General features: G+C 34.5%; 1 protein-coding gene across 1 annotated transcript in view; it reads right to left on the minus strand.

Annotated features, from left to right (window-relative positions):
* Window positions 1-2,915: 2,915 nt before the first annotated feature.
* Window positions 2,916-25,021, minus strand: part of LOC105217519 (allatostatin-A receptor) — a 36,810-nt gene continuing 14,704 nt past the window's right edge. The window contains exons 3-5 of the mRNA XM_054232408.1: window positions 23,751-24,029; window positions 21,325-21,483; window positions 2,916-4,404 (exon numbers count right to left, since the gene is read on the minus strand). Of these exons, the coding sequence (XP_054088383.1) occupies window positions 4,309-4,404; window positions 21,325-21,483; window positions 23,751-24,029 (534 nt within the window). The 3' untranslated portion in view covers window positions 2,916-4,308. The remainder of the gene's footprint in view (window positions 4,405-21,324; window positions 21,484-23,750; window positions 24,030-25,021) is intronic.

Raw genomic sequence — 25,021 nt, forward strand, 5'->3', positions numbered from 1 at the left:
ACAATTCATGCACATACGACCATTCTGGTGGTCAAGCGGCTTCAATTCTTGCATCAATTTGATCTTGTAGGAATGTAGGCTAAGATCTTTTCGCAAGTCAGTTCGTTTCAAGCAAAGATGCAATCTCTGTCATCATCCGCTACCCCAAGCGAATAATCATAACGAAAACTAATGCTCCTAGAGCCTTTCGTCACTTGTGAATAACTGAAACATGTAATGTGGTCGCCAAAGTCTTTTTGCAGCTTACAATTTATCATTACCACACATGCATATAGTTTTTAGCAATATTTTTTGTGGTTTCTAGAACTATTATAGGAGATATGAGAGGAAAAACTATTAAAATATTTAGTGCAAAAAGTGGTTGGTTTCAATAGTTCATTCATTTCATTTGAAAAAAAAAAAACGAATTTAATTTTGTCAGCGAAATATCGAATTCTGAGAAAAAGTGCTACATCATTGACATTCATTTTAATTGTCGGAATTAAGTGAAAGTAATGTATTGTTTAAATTCAATGCGGAAAATCAAAACTCATGTGTGTTTTCAGAGTCAGTGTGGTTTTATTAATATTTTTTTATTTATCTTTTTTTATTTAAATTAACCTAAAATTAGTAAGGAAACTATTTTAATAATATGAGTTTCATTCTATTGTTTAAATATTCGCACGCATACATACATACTTTGTTATTCATATAACTACAACAGAGTATTTATTTGGACATCCAGCAGTTTTTATTAAGTGATTACTAGTAACTATTGAGTATTTATTAAGTTTTATTGTTTCACATTTTTATAACAATAATCTATTTCTTTGGGCTTTTATATAACATATATTAAGTAACTAATTGGATTTATTTTGGTGCATTGGTAAAAAGTTAATTATTTTATATTGTTTTTTTTTATATCAGTGAATATTTTTCAGAATTTTTTTTATCAAATGTATTTATTAATATTGATAAAAAATCAAATATACATATAATAAATTACTAAGGGCATAGGCTTAGAAAATATATTCACCATTATACTTTCAGATTTGATTGAGTTTCACAATTAATTTTTTTTTTCCAAATTCAAAAAGTTAATTAAATACTGGAGAGGTTGTTTTCATTCCGTTCATCGTTTTTTTCTCTGTAACCAAGTTTTTTGCCTTCAATATAGCAGTCTTTTTTGAACCACGAATCCGCGGTTTCTGAAATTGGTCACTGAACTTGAATGAATATTCTTTTTGGTTAGTTGTTTATTAACCAAATAAACTGATTCCTTCTGGAAATGTTCGTAAAATAAGTAATAACGTGGCTTCGATTAAGTAAAATACTATATTTCTCGTAGCGCTTGGCCGGCAATTGCGAATTTTATACACGTATAGACCTGTCTCGTTCTCATGGAAACGAACTTTTAAACCTGCTTGAAGCTTATAGTTTTTTTTTTTTTTTTTGAAAGATAAGGTTAAGACCCGAGTGTCAGAAGAACTATTGCAGTCTTCCATAATTGGTTAAATAACATGGTAATAAGACACAAATTAATGATGAATGTTATAAGAATTGTTAACATGTATAGAAAGGCTAAGTTCGGGTGGAATCGAACATTTTATACTCACGCAATTTATTGATATAGTTGTATTAAGATAACACAGTTTGACCCACATATTCGGCATAAAGTCAAATAGAACAACGAAAATCGTCATATTAGTATATGAGTGCTTTGCTAAGATATCTCACATATTAACCGCTATATGCGAATTAAAGCCCGTCGTATTTTTGGAAAAACCTATAATTAGGTATATGGGAGCTAGTGGAAGTTATGATCCGGTTTTAATAACACATCCACACAAAAAACATTTCATAACCTTAGGTCGATTTAGTTCCATCAGATCAGGGTTTTGAGATAACACCCGGAAAACCAATATGGCGGACAAGCATCATGTTCGGGATCACTGATTACGAATCCGGTGTCGATTTTTACAAAAATAAAAATGGCGGAAGCAATATGGGGAAGTTTTAACATATATCCGCTGTATTGGTTCGCCATTTTGAATTTTAAAAAAATAAGTAATTAATTCAAAATTGAGTTTCTCAAAAATTAAAATGGCGGATCCAATATGGCGGACGCTTTTTTGAAAAATTCATCGGAACCGCTTGAATCTCGTTACTCGAGGGTTTCGAGGTCCCTGATTACGAATCCGGTGACGGTTTTTCAAAATTCAAAATGGCGAATCCAATATGGCGGACGCTTTTTTGAAACATTCATCGGAACCGCTTGAATCTCGTTACTCGAGGGTTTCGAGGTCGCTGATTACGTATCCGGTGCCGGTTTTTTCAAAAATCAAAAAGGCAGATGAAATATGGGGAATTTTTAAAATATTAGTTCTCCATTTTGAATTTTTAAAAAGTAACGAATTCAAAATTGAGTTGGTGTATAAAAAGGAATTATGCGAATTGTGAAAAATTAAACTAAATAAAATAGGGTTAAGTTTAAGTTAAGAATTCATAGTTGAATTTTTTTTAGTTTTTTATTATTTTTTTGTTTATTTATTAAACGTTAAATTAACATTATAATTTAATACAGAAATGGTTTGCACCCTTTACTTATTTACAGTTTTCTTATTAAATGAAGCACTTTCTAATTTATAATTTCCGTTAACTGCCATAATTAGTTAATATTTAGTTAATATTATTTACTAAAGTCTTATTTATATTTTATATTTATAATATTTTTATTAATGATTTTATTAATGATAGACGCTTCTATTTTATTTATATCGATAAATATATATTTTCATTATTCTAACGCTAAATCGAATTTCTATAAATTAAAAATAAATATATACCTATGTCAACAACAACAAATAAGTTAATTTAATACGTTTATCAAATAATCTCAATAAACGATTTATTTATACAAAAATCCATTTCTCTTACTCACATAGAGTTATAAATACCAACTAAATACTATATTTTTCGATACAAAACAAAACAAAAATGGCAACAACAAAAAGTAACTTATTAAATAACGGCTTACAATAAGCTAACTGTCAAAACATTATATACTTAATTGTTTATTTATTTGTGTTTATTTTATTGTTGTTGTTGTTGTTTTTTTTTTGTGTGCAACGACACAGCACATATTCATTTATATGTACTATATATTTAAGTATAACGGTAAGTGTGTCAGTGTGTGAAGTAAAAATACTGTAAAGGCCATCAATCAAAGCAGCGCGACTGCACAACAACAACAGAAAGCACTTCATAGAAATCTATGTTTGTATGTATGTAGTTCTGTCAAGTCAGTCTGTGTGTCTGTTTTCGCGTGCGCTTTCGCTTTCAACAACGTCAGCAGCGTTCCGCCAATGCGTCAGTCAAACGAGAATTCGGCATTTGAGTGGCGAGTGGCGAGCAAAGCAAATTAGCCGCATTTCAGTGCGCATCAGTGGTCAATGTTCGGCACTTATCGACACAAAGCGTACGCACAAATCAGTCAGCGTCCGTGTGTAAGGCGGCTTAAAAGGCAACTGTTGGGTTGGTGAATTGTGTGGCAAGCGCCTAGAAGTAGGCAAGCGGGGCTTTCAATTCATTGCGTACATAGGCACATACATACATACATACATATGTGTGTGTGTGTTTGAGTGGGTATGTGTAAGTGCGCTTAAGGGTTGTCTGCACTTTCTCCATTTTCCATCATCTTCGCGAAATCGTAAGCCTTAATTAAAGCAGCACGTTCGGCGTTAATTGGCTGCCGCTGCTTTAAAAACTTTTAACGTGCATTGCTGGCGGCATCTTTTGCGGTAAATAAGTGGGGAGTGTAAGAGGTTTAAGGCGAAAGGAAAGCGAATATTCGATTACTCACATTCACTCGTTCATTGCCACTTTTCACTTTCTTAGAGCAGGCTTTCACTGCACGCTTTTTAAAATAAATTCAATTTATTTTCTTATATATAAATACAGATTTTAAATATATTTATATGTAATATATATATATTCGGACGCTTTTATTTTCTCGCTTTTTTCAAACCACAAAATTTATTTATTTATTTGTTGTCATTAAATTCATACATACATACATACACTCTCATATACCTATGTATATAGCCATTTATATATTTTGTATTTTATTTCACCCAAATCGCCGGATATGCGGCGAAAGTTGGCGTTAAGCGACATAATTTATCATTACACTCGCCAGTTGGCAGCCGTTGTCCGCCGCTGTGCTGTGAGCGCCTCCTCCGCACAGTTCTTTAGCTGGTTGTTACTCATACGCACTGGTGTGCTCATTGCTGCTGCTTGGCTGCCGCTGCCGCTGCTGCTGCAGGTAATTCACAGGCCTGTGGTCGATGTGCGGGCGCATGATGTACGCCTTGGTGGCGGCAAATCCGTTGTGTAATTCTGGTATCTCTCCGAGCAGTGTATGGCCTACAAGGGAGATACAAAAACAAAAAAAGCAAAATGTAGAATGGATGCATCAATGTACGAGTAAGTGGAAATATTAAATTGTCTTGTTGGTTATGAGTAAAATAAATGGCAACATTAAATGCTTTTTGTCTAGTGACGCGTGTGTTTGTTGTTGTTGCTGTTAACTGCTTGCGATTAATGAAATTTGATGAGTAAACGGCGGCGTGTTTGTATGTGTGTTTTTTTACTGTGTGTGTGCTTGCCACTTCCGCCTCCGCTAAATTTGATTAATGATGTGTCAAAAGGCGGACAGTCGACGTGGAAACACCTACACACATACATACAGGCACATGTGCTGTATATGTGGAGGAAGTATATTTAAATAATGGCAATAATAGCTGAGACGAATACAATGTATTTAAACATATTCAAATGTGCTGACATATAATTTAATTGTTTACTTGCACAGGGTGCACCATATGTACGAAATATTTTCTAGATACAAAATATATTTATCAAACATTTCGGAAAGTTATTACAACATTTGAGAAAAAAATTGTGAAACTCGATTGAATTTCTTTCCAGAAGGCAGCACTGTCGAAATAATAAAGGCTCACACATATACTTTTGGGTCGCCCTATATGGACTCATAGATTAATCTAGAGGGATGTAGCATAACTGGTATTAAAAAAGTCCAGCTATGATCCTCTTTGGAAGGCGTAATCCCGTCTCTAATGTAATGTTTTTTGTATGTATACATATATGAACAAGCTATATACACCAGCTTAAACTAAAACAAATTCTGTTTGTTACTACATTTTATGGTATGAAAATGGCTTAAATCGTATAATAACCACGCGCACCCCTCATACAAAAGTTAGTGCTTAAATAATATTATAATAAAGGAGAAGACGGACTGCAGGGTTGTGTAGGGGTAAGTAAACACTAGCAAATAAATAACAAATATAAAATTTTCATTAAATTGAGTATGCCTGTGTTATAGTTGTGAAAATTCCCTTTCATATGACACTAAAATCATCAAAATCGGTTGAGATTTACCGGAGTTATGATCATTCAATGTGTTGTTCTGCTCCACACTGATCCTCTGCTCTGCTCTGGCGGGCAGCGCAGCGCAGTTTGCCTGGGATTTTTACAAAGTTTCGATTTGTGGATTTCCACCAGGCGAACATAAATGTGCAGTAGGTGGATGGCGGAAAAAATTTGCGTGGTAGATGTAGATATGTATGCTAGGAAAAATATGTACATAAATATACATATGTATATATGTACGTAACCTAACCTATATACGTACATATGTATGCGGCCTGCTGGTATATATATGTATGCACAGTTGTGTATATATGGTGTAACGGATGTACCTTGGGGTAAGGAAATGGACATGACGGATATGAAGCAACCGGAACCGGAAATGCAACTGTCACCAACTTAAACCGGATGTCGAACACCGGATACAGGAAGCGGATATGGAATACAAGCGGAAGTCAAAGTAGCGGAAGTCCGAAAGATGGATAATCATTAACAGGAAGTTCCCTGGCTTCAAAAAAAACGGAAACCGTAGCATCAGTAGTTTAAAAACCTCTTTCCGGTTTCCACCAACTTCCGCCCAGATCCAACTTCCGCTTCCTTTATGAGACTTCCGTTTCCTGTAATTGACATCCGGTTTGAGTTGGTGTTGGGTTAATTTCCGGTTCCGGGCACCTCATATCCGCCACCGTCATTTCCGTTTGTCGCGCTGCATCCGTTGACTCATATATATACACCTACCTGTGGTTGAAGGGTCATAACTCCGGTAAATCTGAACCGATTTTGATGATCTTGGTGCCATATGAAAGGGAATTTTCACACCCATAACACTAACATATCGAACTAATTATAATTCTATAAAAAACTTGCAATAATATATATAATTTATGCAACTCTCATTTCGCAGCCCAAAATGCACTCGACTTAAAATTTTATTATTAAATTCGTGTTTGCCCTCGCGTATTTATATTTTATCTTGTAATGCCATATATAATGTTACTATATACTCATAGTAAACCTTCCAACCGTATTCCACGTATTCCAACCGTGCTTTAACATGGAAACGCGTCTCAGTGTCAGAAGAGTAAGCGTACTCTATAGTATCCAAACATTATACAAAATCCCCGTTTCCACTATGATTTCTCAATTCCATTCTGCTTTTTCCCATATTCCATTGTTGCTCTTGTTATTGTTATTGTTGTTCTTTTGTATTTGCTTTAATTGATTAATTAGTTTTGATATTCAATTAATTTCGTTGGCCGGGCGAATCTCCCCTCGATCAGGCAGTTGTTATTTTATAATTTAGCGGATTCATTTAGCCAAAACAACAATAAAAAAACAACAACAACAACAATTGCAATTTTAAAACGTTAAATAACCACATAACAAACATTTAGCAGCAGCAGCAGCATGAGCAGACCACTCATATTGGTTATCATTTGTGCGGTGATAATGCCAAAGCGCTGCCATTTTGTTTCCTTTATTTTCTTTGTTTTTGCAGTCGACGCCGAGTTGATTTTGACTTTATTTGTTGTTGTTTAGTAAAATGTTATTATTTACATTTTGTGTTGCATGTTAGTGGTATATTTGCCCAAATGCATATACACAAATAAATATACATACATACATATGTGGGAGTGTATGTGTAGGTGAGGGTTGTGCGATAAAGGGTTGTATTCAAAAGATAAATTAATTTTGGTCAGATCCGATTTGAATTGATTTGATAGCGAGGACCGAGTAATTGAAAATATTAGTTTTTTTATACTCTCGCAACAAAAGTTGCTAAGAGAGTATTATAGTTTTGTTCACATAACGGTTGTTTGTAACACCCAAAACTAAATGAGTTAGATATAGGGTTATATATACCAAAGTGATCAGGGTGAAGAGTGGAGTTCAAATCCGAATGTCTGTCTGTCCGTCCGTGCAAGCTGTAACTTGAGTAAAAATTGAGATATCTTAATGAAACTTGGAAGACGTATTCCCTGGCACCATAAGAAGGTTAAGTTCGAAAATGGGCGGAATCGGACCACTGCCACGCCCACAAAATGGCGATAACCAAAAACACATTAAGAGCTATAACTAAGCCATAAATAAAGTTATGAAAATAAAATTTGGAACATAGGATCGCATTAGAGAGGGGCATATTTGGATGTATTTTTTGGGGAAGTAGGCGTGGTCCCGCCGCCTACTAAGTTTTTTGTACATATCTCGCAAACCAATAGAGCTATATAAACCAAACTTTCTGCAGTCGTTTTTTAGCCACTACTTAATACAGTCCAAAAATTAAAGAAATCGGATCATAACCACGCCCACCTCCCATACAAAAGTTAGGTTGAAAATTACTAAAAGTGGGTTAACTCACTAACCAAAAACGGCAGAAACACTAAATTTCACATAAGAAATGGCAGATGGAAGCTGCACTCAGATTTTATTACAAAATGGAAAATGGGCGTGGCGTCGCCCACTTATGGGTCAAAAACCATATCTCCGAAACTACTCGACCAATATCAATGAAATTTGGTTTATATTATTCTCCTTGCATTCCAACTATATGTTGTGAAAATCGGCCAAATCGCTTCACAACCACGCCTACTTCCTATATACCAGAACTTTGAAGACGATCTGAATCGTTTACTTTACAATATATAAAGTAAGTACTAGTGAAGATATCGGTGCAGAACTTTGCACAAATACTATGTTAATAGTGTGGCAGCCCCATTCTAAAAATCGCCGAAATCGGACCATAGGGTGTCAAGGCCCCATATATCGAACACGAGGACCTCGATGCTTCTAACCTAAAATTATGGTTTCCAACTTTCAATGGACTTATACAATATATATGACGAATATGTGGGTCAAATTGTGTATTATATAATATAAATAAAGTTAAATAAATAAATTGCGAGAGTATAAAATGTTCGGTTACACCCGAACTTAGCCCTTCCTTACTTGTTTTAATATAATATGTATATTTATTCTTAGATTGTAATAGAATGATCTGAAGGACAAATATCTAATCTGTGGCGTTTTGGAACAAATACATCCAGCTTGTGTTCCTTCGACCTTAAAATGAATTTTGAACCGTTGTCTAGAAATAATATTCTTTTTAATTTTGAATTATTTTTGCAGCTTATCACACAAAGATATGTATAAGAACATTACCTTCCGGTCTCTCCTCATCGCCATTGTTAACTAGGCATGCGCATTGTTTTATTATGCATTTTATTATAAACAACAAATTCGCTGCTGATTTATAGTTGGTTTTGTTTCTGTTGTTGTTTCTCTGTTGTTGTTGTTGCTTCCCATAGATTGATTTGCAAAATACACAGCTTGTGTAAATACTCTATTTGTATTTATTTATAATTTTGTAAATTTACTTTCGCTTGCTAAGATTTTTGTTTAGAATTTTGTGGTGCCCATCTGCTTTGTTGTTTTACATAACTGTATAGAGATGCTGATGAAATTCTTCGCTTAGTTGCTTAATAATAAATTGGCAAGCAATGAAAATTCCCTTACTGCAATTAATATCTGATGTCATTTACTTCATTAATTATTATTATATTGATATATTCCTGCGAGAATAGGCATACTAAGAGGTATTTAAGTATTTAAGGGAATTATCCGTATATCATGATGTATTATTCATATTATCAATTGCGTTTAAATGCAGTAGGTGCCAATTTAGATTAAAGCTGAGGCAAATTTTTAGAATTCCATTTACACTGAAATTTCATTTGGTTTTCATTTACAAAGACAATTTATATAAATTTTGGTGTGAAAATAAAGTATGAGCCATTTTTAAATCGAATTATTGAGTAATTTCGGAAAAGAATAATTACTATTTTTAAATAAAATATGTGTATGCAAGTTGGCCCTTTAATTTTTTTTAATTCTCTTTCAAATAACCCCACAAATGCAGTTCTGTAGGATTTTAATTTGGAGAACTTTATATCCCAGTAAAATAATTATATGTGCATTTCTGCTTTTATTTATATTTCTTATTCACTGTTATTTTTTGGATTTCGGTAATAAAAGGTGGAATAAAATGTTGATATGTTACCGTTACTATGCAACGAAAATTGTTTCATACTTTTCTCATTTGTTGTACCGTTATATTAAGAATGTGCTTGTGAATTGGGTATTGCATAGTAAATATTTATATGTGCAAAATCAGTTTAGCGGATCTTTCTTACTGATAGTGTCGCAGCAAAAACTTTTTTTGCTAAAATTTGTTTTCAAAAGTATTGTAGGTGCATTAACTTAATGAATTATTAAAAATTTGTTTACATTTATTTAACTTTAAGCCTAAAATGTCCCGTGGTACTAGTTTATCAGCCGAAGAACAAGTAAAAATCATAGGAATGCATAAAAGCGGTTCCAAAATGGCTCTAGACCAAAGCGACATCGGAACTTTTTCTCAAAATTTCTTAAAAACCCCACTGATTATGGTATAGTACGACGCGGCGGACGAAAAACAACATTGATGAGCGGTGCGAAAGGATGATTCGACGGTTAGTAGTTGGGGACTTGAAAAGCAGCGATCAAATATGGACCTAATTAAGACAGAAAATCACAATAAATATAATTTTTCCAATTATATATAAAAATCAGTTTCTGAAATACACCTCCATGGCACCTAAACCAAGGCTAATGAAAGACACAATAAAACAAATTTGAGGTTTGCAAATAAATACCAATTCTGTGACGATGAGTGATAGAATACAGTCTTTAGTGACGAAAAAAAATTAAATTTGGTCGGCCCAGGTCATTGCAAGAAATATTGGAGAGATTCGCTCCAGGAACGACGGTCCTACTACAAGCGATGTTTTGGAAGCGGTACCTTTATTTCATGGGCTGCATTTTGCTGCTGTGGAAAGCTATCTAGATGTTTTATATTCACTCAAATGAATGCTAATATCAATGTAGATCTTTTGAACAGCGAGTTAATAAAATTTTCTGGCAATATTTATGGCATATAACTGGACATATTGAAAGGACAACGCTTCAATCCACACGAAGAACATTTTTAACGACCGGAAAATTCCGGTATTACAATGTGCAGCATTGAGTTCAAACCTAAATCCTATTGAGGATCTCTGAGGGAACCTCTCTGCTCCTGTTTTCCAAAACGGAAGGCAGTTTGAGACAGTACGTCACCTTAAATTAGCCATAAAGCAAGAATTCGCCAATATTTACATAACTATTCTACAGTCAGTAGTTAATTCTCTGATTAAGCGGCTTAATTTAGTTTTAGAATAAAAGGACAATTCTACCGACTATTAAAATAAACATTTCTTTCAGTTAAACTCAAATGTATAGGCTTTACTGGTAAAAATAGTAAAATGCACAAATAAATATTTACTATTAGCCTAAACTTCAATTCTGTTTTATAGTTTAAAAAATATTTTGAAATTTGTTAATTTTTTGTTTTTTTATATCGTATACATTAATAATAACAGGCCTGCAACTCAGAAATATTTTACAATTTTGTAATCTTTAATTTTTTTTTGCAAAAAGTTCATGCACATATAATTATTTGACTGAGGTATGTGATCAGTTATATCACCTCTTTTGGAAATCAGTCATCTCGGGAAATTACATATGTTACAGAAATTGAATAATGTGGTTCACATTAAGATATGGTGCACCATCTTGTTGGTACCAGCAACCATTATGATTTTAACCACACATACATACATACATATGTGTGCGGGAATTATGATTGGATCATTAAGTTCATTAATCTGGATTTCCATAATTTGCTTTCCTCAATGAAGGTGTCTCCACCAATACTGTCTCAAAAAGTTACTTTTTTGTTGTCCAATAACGTTTCATGGATCTTCAATTTTTACCGAAAAGTTCATACTAAACAAGAAAGGAAGGGCTAAGTTCGGGTGTATGCGTACATTTTATGATCTCGCAATTTATTTATTTACTTTTATTAACATAAAACACAGTTTAACCCACATATTCAGCACAAAGTCTTCTAAAATAGCGAAAAGCATTAGATACAGTATATGGAAGCTGGTGTAATTCCGGGACCGATTTCAATCAATTTTGGCACTAAGCTACATTATATACAATATTTTACATTCACCTTCATTCGGTTAAAATAGCTCACATATTAACTGATATATCGGTATAAAACTTATCGGATATTTAAAAACCCTAATATTAGGTATATGGGAACCAAGGGATATTATGATTCGATTCTGATTTTTTGCTATTAGAAGAGAAATATCCCCTCTGAATTTCTTTAAAACAACTGAGAGATTTACCACAATTTTCGATAAAAAATTATCTATTAACACTGGAGTCTTTATGTTCGATATCTGGGGCCTTGAAAGTTTATAGTCGGATTTCGACTATTTGTGCAAAATTCTTTTGTGATATCTTCATTGATATATATGGGACATTCTCTGGAAAAAAAGCCACTTGAAAAAAAAAGTTCTTTATTTTCTTTGGCAATTATATATCTTATAGTACATGTAAAACCTAAAATAAAACATATGATTTTAGGTCTGTGTAACGCGGGGTTGCCATATTATAAGGGGCCAAAGTTTTTTGTAAAAAAATTTTTGAACCGCCATAACTTTAAAACTAATGAACAGATTTTAAAACACCATGTGACTTTTTTGTACAGAATTTCTCAAACTTTGAAACTGTATATCGTAAAAATTTTTAAAATTAATATTTCATAGCAAAAAATGAAATTTTTTTTTTTTTTTTGGAATTTTTAACAACTTATGCCCCCTTCGAGTTTTTTCGAAAATATCTTAAAATGTTCCTTATTTCATCACCTTTTTACCCCCCAAAGGGAATTTTGGGATAGCAATATTTGTATGAGCTACAAATAAAAAACCAACGTAAGCGTAACGTTAGCGTAACCCTGGATTAACGACGTGGACGTACCAGACATTTAATCCCTTTTTGTTTTTTTTTATTTTTTAATATTTTTTTTAATTTTTTTGTATTTTTCAAATTTTTAATTTTTTTTTTGTTTGTTTTTTTGGTTTTTGCTTTTTTTTATAATTATTACGTAGATTAGATTCAAGTACGTGATGATTTTATTTGATATATATTGTAAAGTGAACGAATGAGATGGTCTTCAGGACTGTATACCATATAATTGGAAGTGCAACATGTTGCGAGAATATAACTAATAAAAACAAAAAATAATAATTTGAAGAGAAATTTAGGATCGCTTTTGAGCAGAATTCTGAAAGAAAAAAATTGCAGTTATTTTGGTAACAGCATTTTTAAGTAACTTACTTCTTAATCTTTAAAAATCTTAAAAAAGTTCTTGAATTATTTATTTTGCTCTCGATCGTTAAATTTTTGAAATCAAATTGGAACACATAGAAATATTTTAAATATGAAATGTTAACTGTCAAATTAAGCCGTTATCTCAATTATAGCAAGCAAATGAAAACAAAATTCCTTTCGATAAGCATCAACTCACTTTCTGCGCGCTCAAGTAGCGCAAGATGGCCGTAGAAGTGTCACTAATTTTGGCAAATAGAAGTGCAAAAGTAATGAAGAGCAAAATAACGGCAATTCATGAAAAAAGCAAACGAATGAGGACAGTCAAATGCCAATTAAATGGCACAAAAGTTGGTTGACAGCAGGACATTTCGGCATCAATTAGCACAACCACGCGACCAACGGACACCTGTCTCTCTTGCCACAACACCGTCACCACTACACAACGGTAGACTGACCGTTGGCACTGGCGGACACTAATGGGCTGTAGCCAGCCTCTGAGTGGTTGACGATTGCTAGAACTGCGAAGTAACTAAATTTCTTACGAGAGGATGGAGGCTCAAACTCAAACCTCAATTGCTGGGAAATAATGAAGAAATTGAAATAAAAAGGTGACGAAAGTGTGGCAGCATCGTTTCATTGAATTGAACAGTTTCGCGGCAGTAGGCAAATAATTGCAATAAATGTTTGTCTAATTTCAGGCGCCGAAGCGCGCATATGTGAGCGTCAGTTTGTGTGTGTTGAGAGGCCAGCAATCGAAAGTAATGAGAGAATGACAGAATTGCAAAGAGGCCAAATAAAATAAAAAACTGTTATTCTATAAGCTCAACAACTGAAATTAATTAAGAGTAATTAATTTTCTTTTAATGACTTGACAAACACATCAATTAAACGAGAGACAAAGCTGCTTGGAGTGAGGTCTGTGTGAGAGAGAAGAGCGCGTCTGAGGCGCAGAGTTTCCACTTTTTCGCCATTTAATTTGCCGCTTATAAAGTATTTGTGCATTGTAATGATTTCCAGGAAATTTATGCGCCTAAGAAATGAGCAAATAGCGCGTGAAAAGTTCGTGACACGAGCATTATACATACACATGTGTAGGTGTGGGAGAGAGTAAGCACACTACGCCCATAGAACAGCCATTTAATGTGATTTTAAAGAAACGAGAATTAAATTGAAAGTAATTGAAAGCAAGTATCACGTACACACACACATAAACACATAACGGAGCCACTAACGCTGAAGTATGAGTGAAATAACTTATCGCCAAACAACAGAAATTCAAAAGCAAACAAAAGAACGCTTAAAAGTGAGCCCAGAGCGGGTATGTGTGTGTGTGTGTGTGTGAGCACTACAAAGCGCTCGAAAGAAATGCAAAGCAGAGAATGGTCAATTTCGTAGGCTTTAGAGCCTAAAAGTATGCACTAAAAGTAATTAAAAGCATACTAAATTCGTTGAAGCTGCGCTGGAAAGCAAAGAAAAGGCATGAAGAAGGCACATATATAAGAGAAGAATGGCTAACAGAAGAAATAATGAAAAAAAAAAATCAAGAGCAAAATGAAAATGAAAAAAAAAATCGAAATGCCATAATAAGAACAATAAGGCACAGTAAGGAACAACAAGGGTAAATGGGGCACATTTTCCAAATAACGGGATTAAAGTAAAGGCAAGCAAGCTCGAATGCGCTGGCAAAAGTAGGGCAGAAGAGGAAGACTGAAGACTGGGTACACCAAGTGTTTTACATACACAACTCCCTATAAAGACCGGCGAGCGTGTGACCAGCAATTAACGTGAAGATGCGAAATAAGAAAAGGAAAAAAAAACAAGAAATCAAAAAAGAAGAAAATAAAATGAAAACGAAATAAAAAGGTCACGTTAACTGCAAATCTATGCAGTTCCTCCAGCAAGGGTAAGCAGTTGAGGGCGCGCGCAAGCCAATTGTTTTTCTGTTGCTGGTGAAGTTCCTCAAGAATTTGCATTAATTTGCTTTGCTGTGAAAAAATTGCCAACAACAACAACAAACACACAGTAGAAATAAGAATAAAAGCCGAGAAAGTCGCGAGGCGCGAAGAAACCGCCGCCGCCACACTCACTCACTTGATTGTGCCAAACCGCAAGAAGCGCCGCGGCGCCGCTTGGCATTTCACAAGAAATACCCAATTTTATGTGATTTTCTTTATAATTCCTCTTTTTGTTTTTGTTGTTTGTTGTGTTTTTTAATGACACCTTCTTTAGGCGCGCCAAGACGTGGCTGGGTCAAGTTTGCCTCGCTCGGAATTTACATAAAATATGGTAAAAATTAATACCACAGATTCTTGTGCTAATTTAAGTTGTTTGTGTTGTTATTATTGTTTTTGTTTTTATTTTTTTATTTTTATTTTTGTTCTAACAAAGTCCTCCTTGGTGCAACCTTGTTGCTTGGCTTGTTTTGGCCCAAATTGGGTCTCATTAAATTGAGGCTGTACGCGGGTATTACAAGTGCTCGTGCATGAAAGTGGAAGGAAACGTTTGACAGTTATGTGGGAATATGTATTTTGTTGTGCATTAGGGTGGTTCGATATAAAGAAGTAAAATAATTAATGGAATTTAAGAGGGTATTGTGGTCTAGGATTTTGAAAAAATATTTTTTTTTTAATTTTTAAAAGCTTAGACTTTCACAAATATGACCTTGGAAGGATTTTTCAAAATTCGACTTATTTTCGGAGATACAGCCGATTTTGTGACGTGGCGTCCGAACCGGCCGAGCGGTCTCCTAAACTTTAATCGCGTTTTTCTCGAAACTACTTTTTTTGAGGTGATTGACATGATATCTCAAGTTCTACACTTTTCCAAAAATTTTGATTTGAAGTATTTTTAAAAAATTCGAAAAGGTCGAAAAATCGGGTGAGAATAATTTTTTTTTTTCATGTCGACGCCATTTTGTTATTTTTATTTTTATTTAATTTTTTTTTTTGAAATTGGTCAACCCGATAACGACATCATTACTAATGAATAATCTTCTTGTTTTTTGTGTTTTAGATCTCTATAAGGGTTGAAATCACGTCAACCAAGACGCACCGTTTTTTTTAAGCTCCCACTCCACCGGAACGTATATCGACGATTTTTTTTATTATTAAAATGTCAATAAAAACCATATAAAAAAAATGGATAGTAAAAATGTTTTTCATTTTTTTTATCTTAGTTTAAAATATACTAAAATTCATGCGTCTAGACCAGTATACCCCCTTAAGTTATTTGAAAAAAAAAAATCGTCAGAAATAGTTCTTCAAACAAAATATTGGAATACGTCCTATGTAGTTCTATATACATATATTCCAAAATAAAATAATTCAAAGTAGATTTGAAGTCCTATTTAAAATCATATTTCTTGTTTCAAGATTTAAATTAGATAGAAGATTTGGTTATGAATTCCCAAAAATTGCATAAGAATGTTGCCTACATTTGTGCGCGAAGGTTAGATAATGTTGAGAATATTTTGCCTATTTTTCTCGTCAAGTTAAGGAATTGATATCAGCACTGTATGCGAGAGTGGAAAAAGAAAAATATCAACATTTTTTAAAAAATAAATAAAAAACTAATACTTAAAAATATATACAGTTTAAATCCATAACTCGAACTTCAATAACTCGTTCTCCATAACTCAAACACTTCAATTTGAAATAGAAGTCAAATTTCATACAAATTACCTACCGCAACTTGGAAGTTTCTCTAACTCGCCGTTTTTTTGTGGATTATGGTGATTCGAGTTAGGGAAGTTCAACTGTATCTAAACGTTAAATTTCCACGTTTTTATTTTTTAATTAAAATAAGAAGAAAGCAATAACTTTTTAGTACCACCCTACTAAATTAATAGGCTCCTCAACTACCGCTCACAAATATTTAGCGATGCCACTTTCAGTCTCAATATTGCACATACCAATACTTTCACATAGACACATATACCAATACTTCCAATACAATCCCTTCGAGTGGAATGCCACTTTTTTACTTTTTCTTCACTTTTCCTTCGCATAACCCAATTTCGAATATGATGCTCGTCCTGCTTTTTGAGCATAATTGGTTTTTTTTTGCTTTGTTTGAAGGTTCACTTTTGTTCTTGTTGTCGTTGTCCGATGCTTGGCGCTTGTTGAAAGCAATCATTTACCTACCGGCAGCTGGCTTAAAGTGTTTGTATGTCTTGTACAAGTATTGGCACTTGCCATGTGTTTGTTGTAAGGCGTTGACATTAAAAACAAATATGACGATAATATTTGTAGCGAAAGCCGTGTCAGGAGTGCGCAGGAAATTACAATTTATTTTTAATTCTTGCAGTTGTTGTTATGACAGTGTGATTGAAAGCATTTTGGTGTTGCTTTGTTGTTTTTTTTTGTTTTTTGCCAAGGAAATTTTATTCGTTACAAAAATTTAATTTCATGGGATTATTTAGCGCGTAATTTATGAAAATTTTAATTAGTATTTAAATTTGCTCGGTCTTCTATCTTTTTGGAAAACATTTAAATTGTGTTTAAGGGTAAGGGTTCTGTCTGCATAGGTAGTGTGATGTCAAAAAGGTAGAGGATATTTCTTAAATTTGAATAAATAATTATAAAAATAATATCTGTGCTCATGGGTCTCAAACAAATTTTATTAAAAATTTTGAAAAATTTAAAATTTACAAATTTTCCTATTTTCAAATAATTTCTTACACTAAAAACCGCAATCTATTCCAAAAATGAACACATATATTTATAAAAATTCTCTTTATTCTCTTTCGTATTAGACAGACTTCTTAATTTATTGCAATTACAAGTCTATTTATTTATATCTCATAAAAGATTTTTATTTCTTTTCCGCACACACCACTCCGCGCGTTCCCACCCTCAATCGCTTAACCGCTGCGAGGGAGCAGCACAGTTGGGTGCCAAAGCCAGCGACAACACATGGGTGGCGGCGGCGGTTGGCTGGTTGGCGGTTGCCGCCATTCCAGTCTGAATATTTTCATTTATTTGCAATTAAAAATCTCTTTCACACATTATTTCATTTAACGCCGAACACAAATCAATTAAAAACGTTTAAACAGATCGTGAATGCGATACGTCAATCAGAAAATTTCGCCCAAATTTTGATATTCTGCGAAAATAATGGCGTACAAATGAGCTGATCTATACATAAGTATATACACTTGTATATATGGATATCGATCTTTATTTATTTGTGCCATGGAGAATGTGTAAAAATGCCACTGACAGCATTTATGAAAATATACAAGTGCGTAATTGGTACTGGCTGCATATATGTATATATAAATATAGATCCAGTTATGTTTGGATGATTTGGCGATTACAAGTTCAATGCTCGCATAACTCCCAACACATGCCTGCATTGTATTTGCAAAACTGGCAGTAAAACATGTTTCCTCTCCGCAACGGAAATTCCAAGCGAGTAGTGGGAAATTCCAGCAAAGTAATTATGTAGTTGACCTTGCAGTTTTTTGAGTTCAGCCAGCTGTGTTTCTTAAAATGGAAAACGCAACAAATTCTGCTTTCTATTTTTGACAGTTGATATGTGAAGTGTTATCTATGAAAAATATATATTTATAGATTGGCTCTCATAATTGTTATTTGAATGCGCGCAACTTCTAGAAGTAAATATTTTTTTTTAATTCAAAACCTCTCTCTCTCTCTTTGTAAATAACAAATTGCTTGAACCATTATTTAAATTTTCACGATTAGGATTTAACCTAACAACTATTTACTTTCGGATCGTCCGATGTATAATTAAATAACAAAAATGCAAAGTGATAACTGTCAAACCATCTGTCAAAGTCAACACATCTATTTGACATTTATGTTCAGTACGGCTATTAATTACATGGAAAATATTTTAAAATTGTGGAAAAATATTTCCAGCTCACGCATTCCGTGTGCCAAATATGATGAGCGCTTAATAGTTTCAGCAAGAATGTGCAATACGACATACAGACCGTGATGCAACCACTTTATTCAAACAAATTTTTGATGACTAAATTATATCAAGAATTAGTCTTGCCTCTGCTAGGCTTCTTTTTGGTAAGTTAGCTACCGTCGATCGGTAAGATATTAACATTCTACCGTTTCTTTTAAATGTACCCTACCTTATTAAATTATTAAACATTTCAACGGAAATGGAGAAACCTCTAACTTTGTAGAATTGTGTTCTAAGACATTATACGCGACCACAAATCTCTTCAACAACCCACTAATTCAACTAATAAACTTAAGTGTAACTTCACGAAGACAAGCTTGTATGATAGTCCCCCAACTCAACTCTCGACCATAATCAAAGTTTTTAAAAAAGGTTACAGAAAATATAGTGGATTCCCGAATTTTTATAAACTTGCATGAACATAGTCCAACAATGTTGAAATTTCGAGCCAGTTGTGGCTCAAAATATCAGCTACCATTTTTGTTTATTTATATGACGATATCTAATATACATAAAGTCTTTGGATGGATCTTCTGTAGGTTAGGTTAGGTTGTAAGGCTGTCCATTGTTAAGCCTGGATTAGCAATTAAGAGTCGACAAAGCGCCCTGAACCTACTACAAATCTGCAGAGATTTTTAACTTCAATATTCGCTATTTCGTGAGCCTGCTCGAAAAAGTGAGATCTCTTTCTTGATCTGGCAAAGGCGGGATATTCCAGAAGAAAGTGATGATCCTGATCCTTACAGCGTGGATCCTCATGGGACATTGGCCAGTAAGAATCCCTACGACTAGGGAGATGTAAGGTTTACTGAGGGCGAAGAGCTCGGTAGACCAACCGCCTTTTACATTGGGCTAGAAGGCTCTTGCGACTGCGCATGTGTTAGTAACTGACCAACGCCTACCCTGCTCAGCCGAGGCCGAGATCTGTCCATTAGCAAACCGCAATAGGACAACGGTGCTCCTACATATTTCCATGCTAGTGTGAGTGACGTTCGTGACCTTGCAAGCTCATCAGCCTCACAATTTCCCGCGATTCCGCAATGGCCAGGAACCCAGACTAATCTAATCGATAAAGTATAATATAACGATGCCACCGACAGTGAGGAAAGGCATTCCCTAACCAACCTTGAACGCATAGTAAGCGAACTCAGGGCTAGTATCGCCGCGCTTCTGTAAGAATAATCTGAATATCTTGAGAATCTATCTTTCGGTACAAACTGCTGCTGGCAGAACAGCCTAATATAAGAGTTTTTAGTTGGAGGCGACTTGTTGGGGTGTTTTCAGAGATTCTGAATTAGTTGAAGAAGGATGTACTTAGCATTGTTATGAAAGCTTCAACAAGTCAAGTATTTTACTGGATAATTAAATTTTAATAGGTTAAAGAAAGAAACAAATGCAAATGAAATTTGTGATTCTAGTGAGTCTCGAAGATTATGAAGAACTTTAAGGGTTAGTTTAGGATAGTAGCGAGATCTCTGCATATGCAGAAATATCTCACATGGCACTTTTGAGCGCTGTCCTCTGTGATATTAGTAAACTCCTAATGGAATAAAAATACTGTTATGATTCGGTAAAACGCTTGAGATTTGTTACAAACTTCTTTAGACGACTATTGCCAATTCTGGTCAATTCGCTAGGAGATGAGCCTTTCAAGGTGTTTCAACCTCAGTCTGGCAAAAGTTAGACATTGGACAACTTTAAAGGTTAGTGAGAGTGTAACATTTTTTCGTCATGTAATTTGTCATGAAAATATCTAAATTTCGAACAAAATATTAAGTCTACAACTTTGTTTCCGCCGTTTTCCAATAGATGTCTCTAGGGTCAACCACTGGTCGATTAAATCGATTTTTTTTATATCGATCTTGGACATTTGTGTCAACATTAATCCAACAAAATATTTGTAGGGATCTGTTTGCATCCCAAACTTATTCTCAACTGAAAATGTCACTTTTTGAGCCGAATTCTCGACATTTGCTTTTCTTTCTTAATTTCAAGAAAACTGCGTCTGAGGCTCATCGACATTTGTAACCGTTTTTATACAAAAAAAATTACAAAATAAAAACGGCGGAAGTAAAGTTGTAGACCAATAAATTAAATTTTAGTGTAATTTTTGGTACGCACTTTTTGGTTTTTTGAAAGAATTTGGAAAAAGTTTTGGAATAAGATCTTACATATTTTTATTACCTTAAAAGTACCGCACTTATGTCATATCAAAATAAATAAAAAGATAACTTTTTACTTTAAAGTATTTGTTGCACTTTACAATAATAAATTTACACATCACTACGCTTTATTTATCTAAAGCCAAAGAGAAAAATAATACAAACTGGACCATAACAGTAAACAACAACAACAGCAACGATACACAATCAATTCAATAAAATGAATTGCTGACCTAGTGCCGCAAAAGTATGAATCTCCACAAAAGTACTCATGAAAAGTGCGGCGATAATAAAGCAGATCTGACGGCGAATAACGGAAAATAATGGCGAGTAATCACTTTGTTATGCAAATAGCAACATTTGTTTACGAATATTTATTGACATAAATCGCCATGCCGGCAGTCGAGTTTCAATAATAATGACAATATTTACTACGCCGCAGATGCAACTTGGCTTATAAATTAATTCAATTAATATTTAATAAATAAATAACAAATACAACAAAACGCTGGCAGGTAATGTAGGTACTCACCTTATAGAAGGCCTTGCGAAAGTTGTCCGAGAGGAAGGCATACAGCAGCGGATTGATGCAGGAGCTCATGTAGGCCAGCGTTTGGGCGATGACTTGCAGCAACAATTTGAATTTCGTGTTCGAATGATAGATGCCGAGCGCTTTCAGCAGCAAAATCAGCTGTTTGAGGACACATGAAATGAAAGATAAAAGCGTAAAATGATAATGAGCGAACCAATGCGACTGTGTGTGTGGTGGTGTATGTGTGTAGGAAGGTGGGGTGGAAATAAATGAAAAAGTTTTAAATTGAAGTGCAGTGTAAATAGGCGCGCGCATTTAAAAGTGGATTAATGGGGAATTATAATGAAATAAAGGACATTTAATGAATTGGTTGGCCAGCAATCAGTCGACTTTGATTGTGTGCATTTATACTTATATCAGAGGGTACTTGTATATGAACTTATATTTAAATATTAAATATACAAATAGATGAACAAAAAACAGTGCCTGATTAATTGAAATATGGCCGTATTTACACATAATTTTTATAAGTATTCGCCTACATATAAATTAATAGGTAACTTGATGTAGAAAATATTGGTCCAGCTGTAAAGCATCTTAATTAAATGTTCTATAATATTCAATATGTATATACTAATAGAGTAATCTGCTGCTAAATTGGATTAAATCGGTACCGTACTTCCCGTATTTAATATAATAATTTCCGAACTTCCGGTTGATCCGTTGGTTTCTGTAGTTGTTTAAGATATTTTAAGGATATTATTTGAATATGTCTTCTTGATTTTGGTTTCGTATCAGAAATGAAATCAGTACAGGACTTGTTCTAGTCCCATTAAGCTAAATTGATTATTGATTGACATGGATATGAGTTGAGTAAGAATTTCTATGTCAAATTTCTCAACAATTCCAGATGTAGTTTTGTTAATATTCAAATTGTAATTAGCCGCTAGATGCCGCTGTGCTAAAAACAATTTTCTATTAGATTCGATGCTTTTCTTCGAGGCTTTACTGTCTTATTTAAATAATCAGGGTTGTAAATTCTTGTCAGCTTTGAAAAATTTAACATTACTTGGAAATTTGCATCAACGTGGATATGAAAAATTGGATCCTTACTCAAAATTTTGACCAACATTTCATTGGACTTATATATGCGTTTCCAGACTAGATAAAAAAGCGAAGCGTATGGGTCTGGTGGTGAATGAGGACAAGACGAAATATCTCCTGTCATCAAACAAACAGTCAGCGCACTCGCGTCTTGGCTCCCACGTCACTGTTGACAGTCATAACTTTGAAGTTGTAGATAATTTCGTTTATCTGGGAACCAGCATTAACAACACCAACAATGTCAGCCTTGAAATCCAACGCAGAATCACTCTTGTCAACAGGTGCTACTTTGGACTGAGTAGGCAATTGAAAAGTAAAGTCCTCTCTCGACGAACCAAAATCAAACTCTATAAGTCGCTCATTATTCCCGTCGTGATGTATGGCGCTGAAGCGTGGACGATGACAACATCCGATGAGACGATTGTTGGGGTTTTCGAGAGAAAGGTTTTGCGCAAGATTTATGGTCCTCTAAACATTGGCAACGGCGAAAACCGCAGACGATGGAACGATGAGCTGTACGATTTATACGACGACATTGACATAGTTCAGTGAATAAAGAGACAGCGGCTACGCTGGCTAGGTCATGTTGTTCGAATGGACGAAAGTGCTTCAGCCCTGAAAGTGTTCGATGCAGTACCCGCTGGAGGAAGCCGCGGAAGAGGACGACCTCCACTCCGGTGGAAAGACCAAGTGCAAAGTGACCTGGCTTCACTTGGTATTTCCAGTTGGCGCCAAAAAGCAAAAAGGAGGAATGAGTGGCGCGCTCTGGTGGATTCGGCTATAATCGCTTAAAGCGGTTCCTACGCCAAATATATATATATATATATATATATATATATATGAGAAGAGTTTTTTGTAATATTTTTTATGAGTCTTGAAAGGTTTTATAAAAATTATAATTTTTTAGTATTTTTTTTAATATTAAAATTTCTGTAGACAGAGACCTTAACTTGGACCTAACGCGATGTTCATCTCTATGAAATTCGAATAATGCACATTATTTTGTGTTCTTCAGAATTAAATTGCCAATATTAAAGATACCTATTTACGACTTGGGCACTACTGTATATACAACATTTCGCATAGCTTTTTATATAGACACACCGGTATGTATGTATAAAATATTTTCAATAACTAATGAATATAGTATAATAATTTTGAACAAAGCAAAGCTCCCCAAAAGCTTCTTACAAATCAAATATTCAGTGAGCCATAGCACAATACACAAAAACACACACACTTCTATTTTTATTAATATAACTAAATTTGCCAAAAAAGCGCATAAAATATGCGCACCGCGTAACATATTAACTGCTACTCACCTGTACTGGCAGCCATAGCGATGCGAATGCCACAACAACAACCACAACGAGACGTGTGACACGCTTGCGGCCACGTTGCGATTTCACCGACATCTGTACGCCGCTGCCCTGATGCCACAGACGCATAATCATGCGCACATAGAGGCCACTAATTGCCATTAGCGGCAGCAGATAGGAGCAGGCGAAAAATATCATTTGATAGCTGGTTTGGGTGACGATCAAATTGTCCTCGTAGAAGGTGCAAAATGCATAGGTGACATTTGGAAATGGTTCCAGTTTCTGTGGGGGGAGAATGAGAGGATATATTTTGAATGGTATTTAATTTTGATGTAGTTTACTGTTTATAATATATGTATTTACTTTACTTTTTATTAATACTAGCAACATTAGGGTTGCACTTAAAGTGTTTTAAGATTGGATAAATATATTCGTAAATAGTAATAGTCGGTTAGTGACTTGGGTTAGGAGTAATAGGGAGGACTACGTATTATTTTTATACTCTCGCAACAAAGTTGCTAGAGAGTATTATAGTTTTGTTCACATAACGGTTGTTTGTAACACACAAAACTAAACGAGTTAGATTTAGGGTTATATATACCAAAGTGATCAGGGTGAAGAGTGGAGTTCAAATCCGGATGTCTGTCTGTCCGTTCGTCCGTCCGTCCGTCTGTGCAAGCTGTACCTTGAGTAAAAATTAAGATATCTTGATGAAACTTGGCACACTTATTTCTTGGCACCATAGGAGGGTTGCAAAATCGGACCACTGCCACGCCCACAAAATGGCGAAAACCGAAAATACATGAAGTGTCATAGCTAAGCCATAAATAAAGCTATGGAAATTTGGTGTGAAATTTTTGGTGTTTGGATGTAATTTTTTTGGGGAGGTGGGCGTGGCACCGCCCCCAAATAAGTTTTTTGTACATTTCTCGGAAACCAATGGAGCTATATAAACCAAACTTTCTGCAGTCGTTTTTTTAGCCACTTCTTAATACAGTCCAAAAATGAAAGAAATAGGATAATAACCACGCCCACCTCCCATACAAAGGTTAGGTTGAAAATGACTAAAAGTGGGTTAACTCACTAACGAAAACCCGCAGAAACACTAAATTTATTTTAAGAAATGGCAGATGGAAGCTGCACTCAGATTTTTTTACAAAATGGAAAATGGGCGTGGCGTCGCCCACTTATGGGTAAAAAACCATATCTCAGGAACTACTCGACCGATTTCAATGAAACTTGGTTTGTAATAGTTTCCTTACATGCCAATGATA

Source organism: Zeugodacus cucurbitae, chromosome 2 (genome assembly GCF_028554725.1).
Source record: "Zeugodacus cucurbitae isolate PBARC_wt_2022May chromosome 2, idZeuCucr1.2, whole genome shotgun sequence".
Lineage (NCBI taxonomy): Eukaryota > Metazoa > Arthropoda > Insecta > Diptera > Tephritidae > Zeugodacus > Zeugodacus cucurbitae.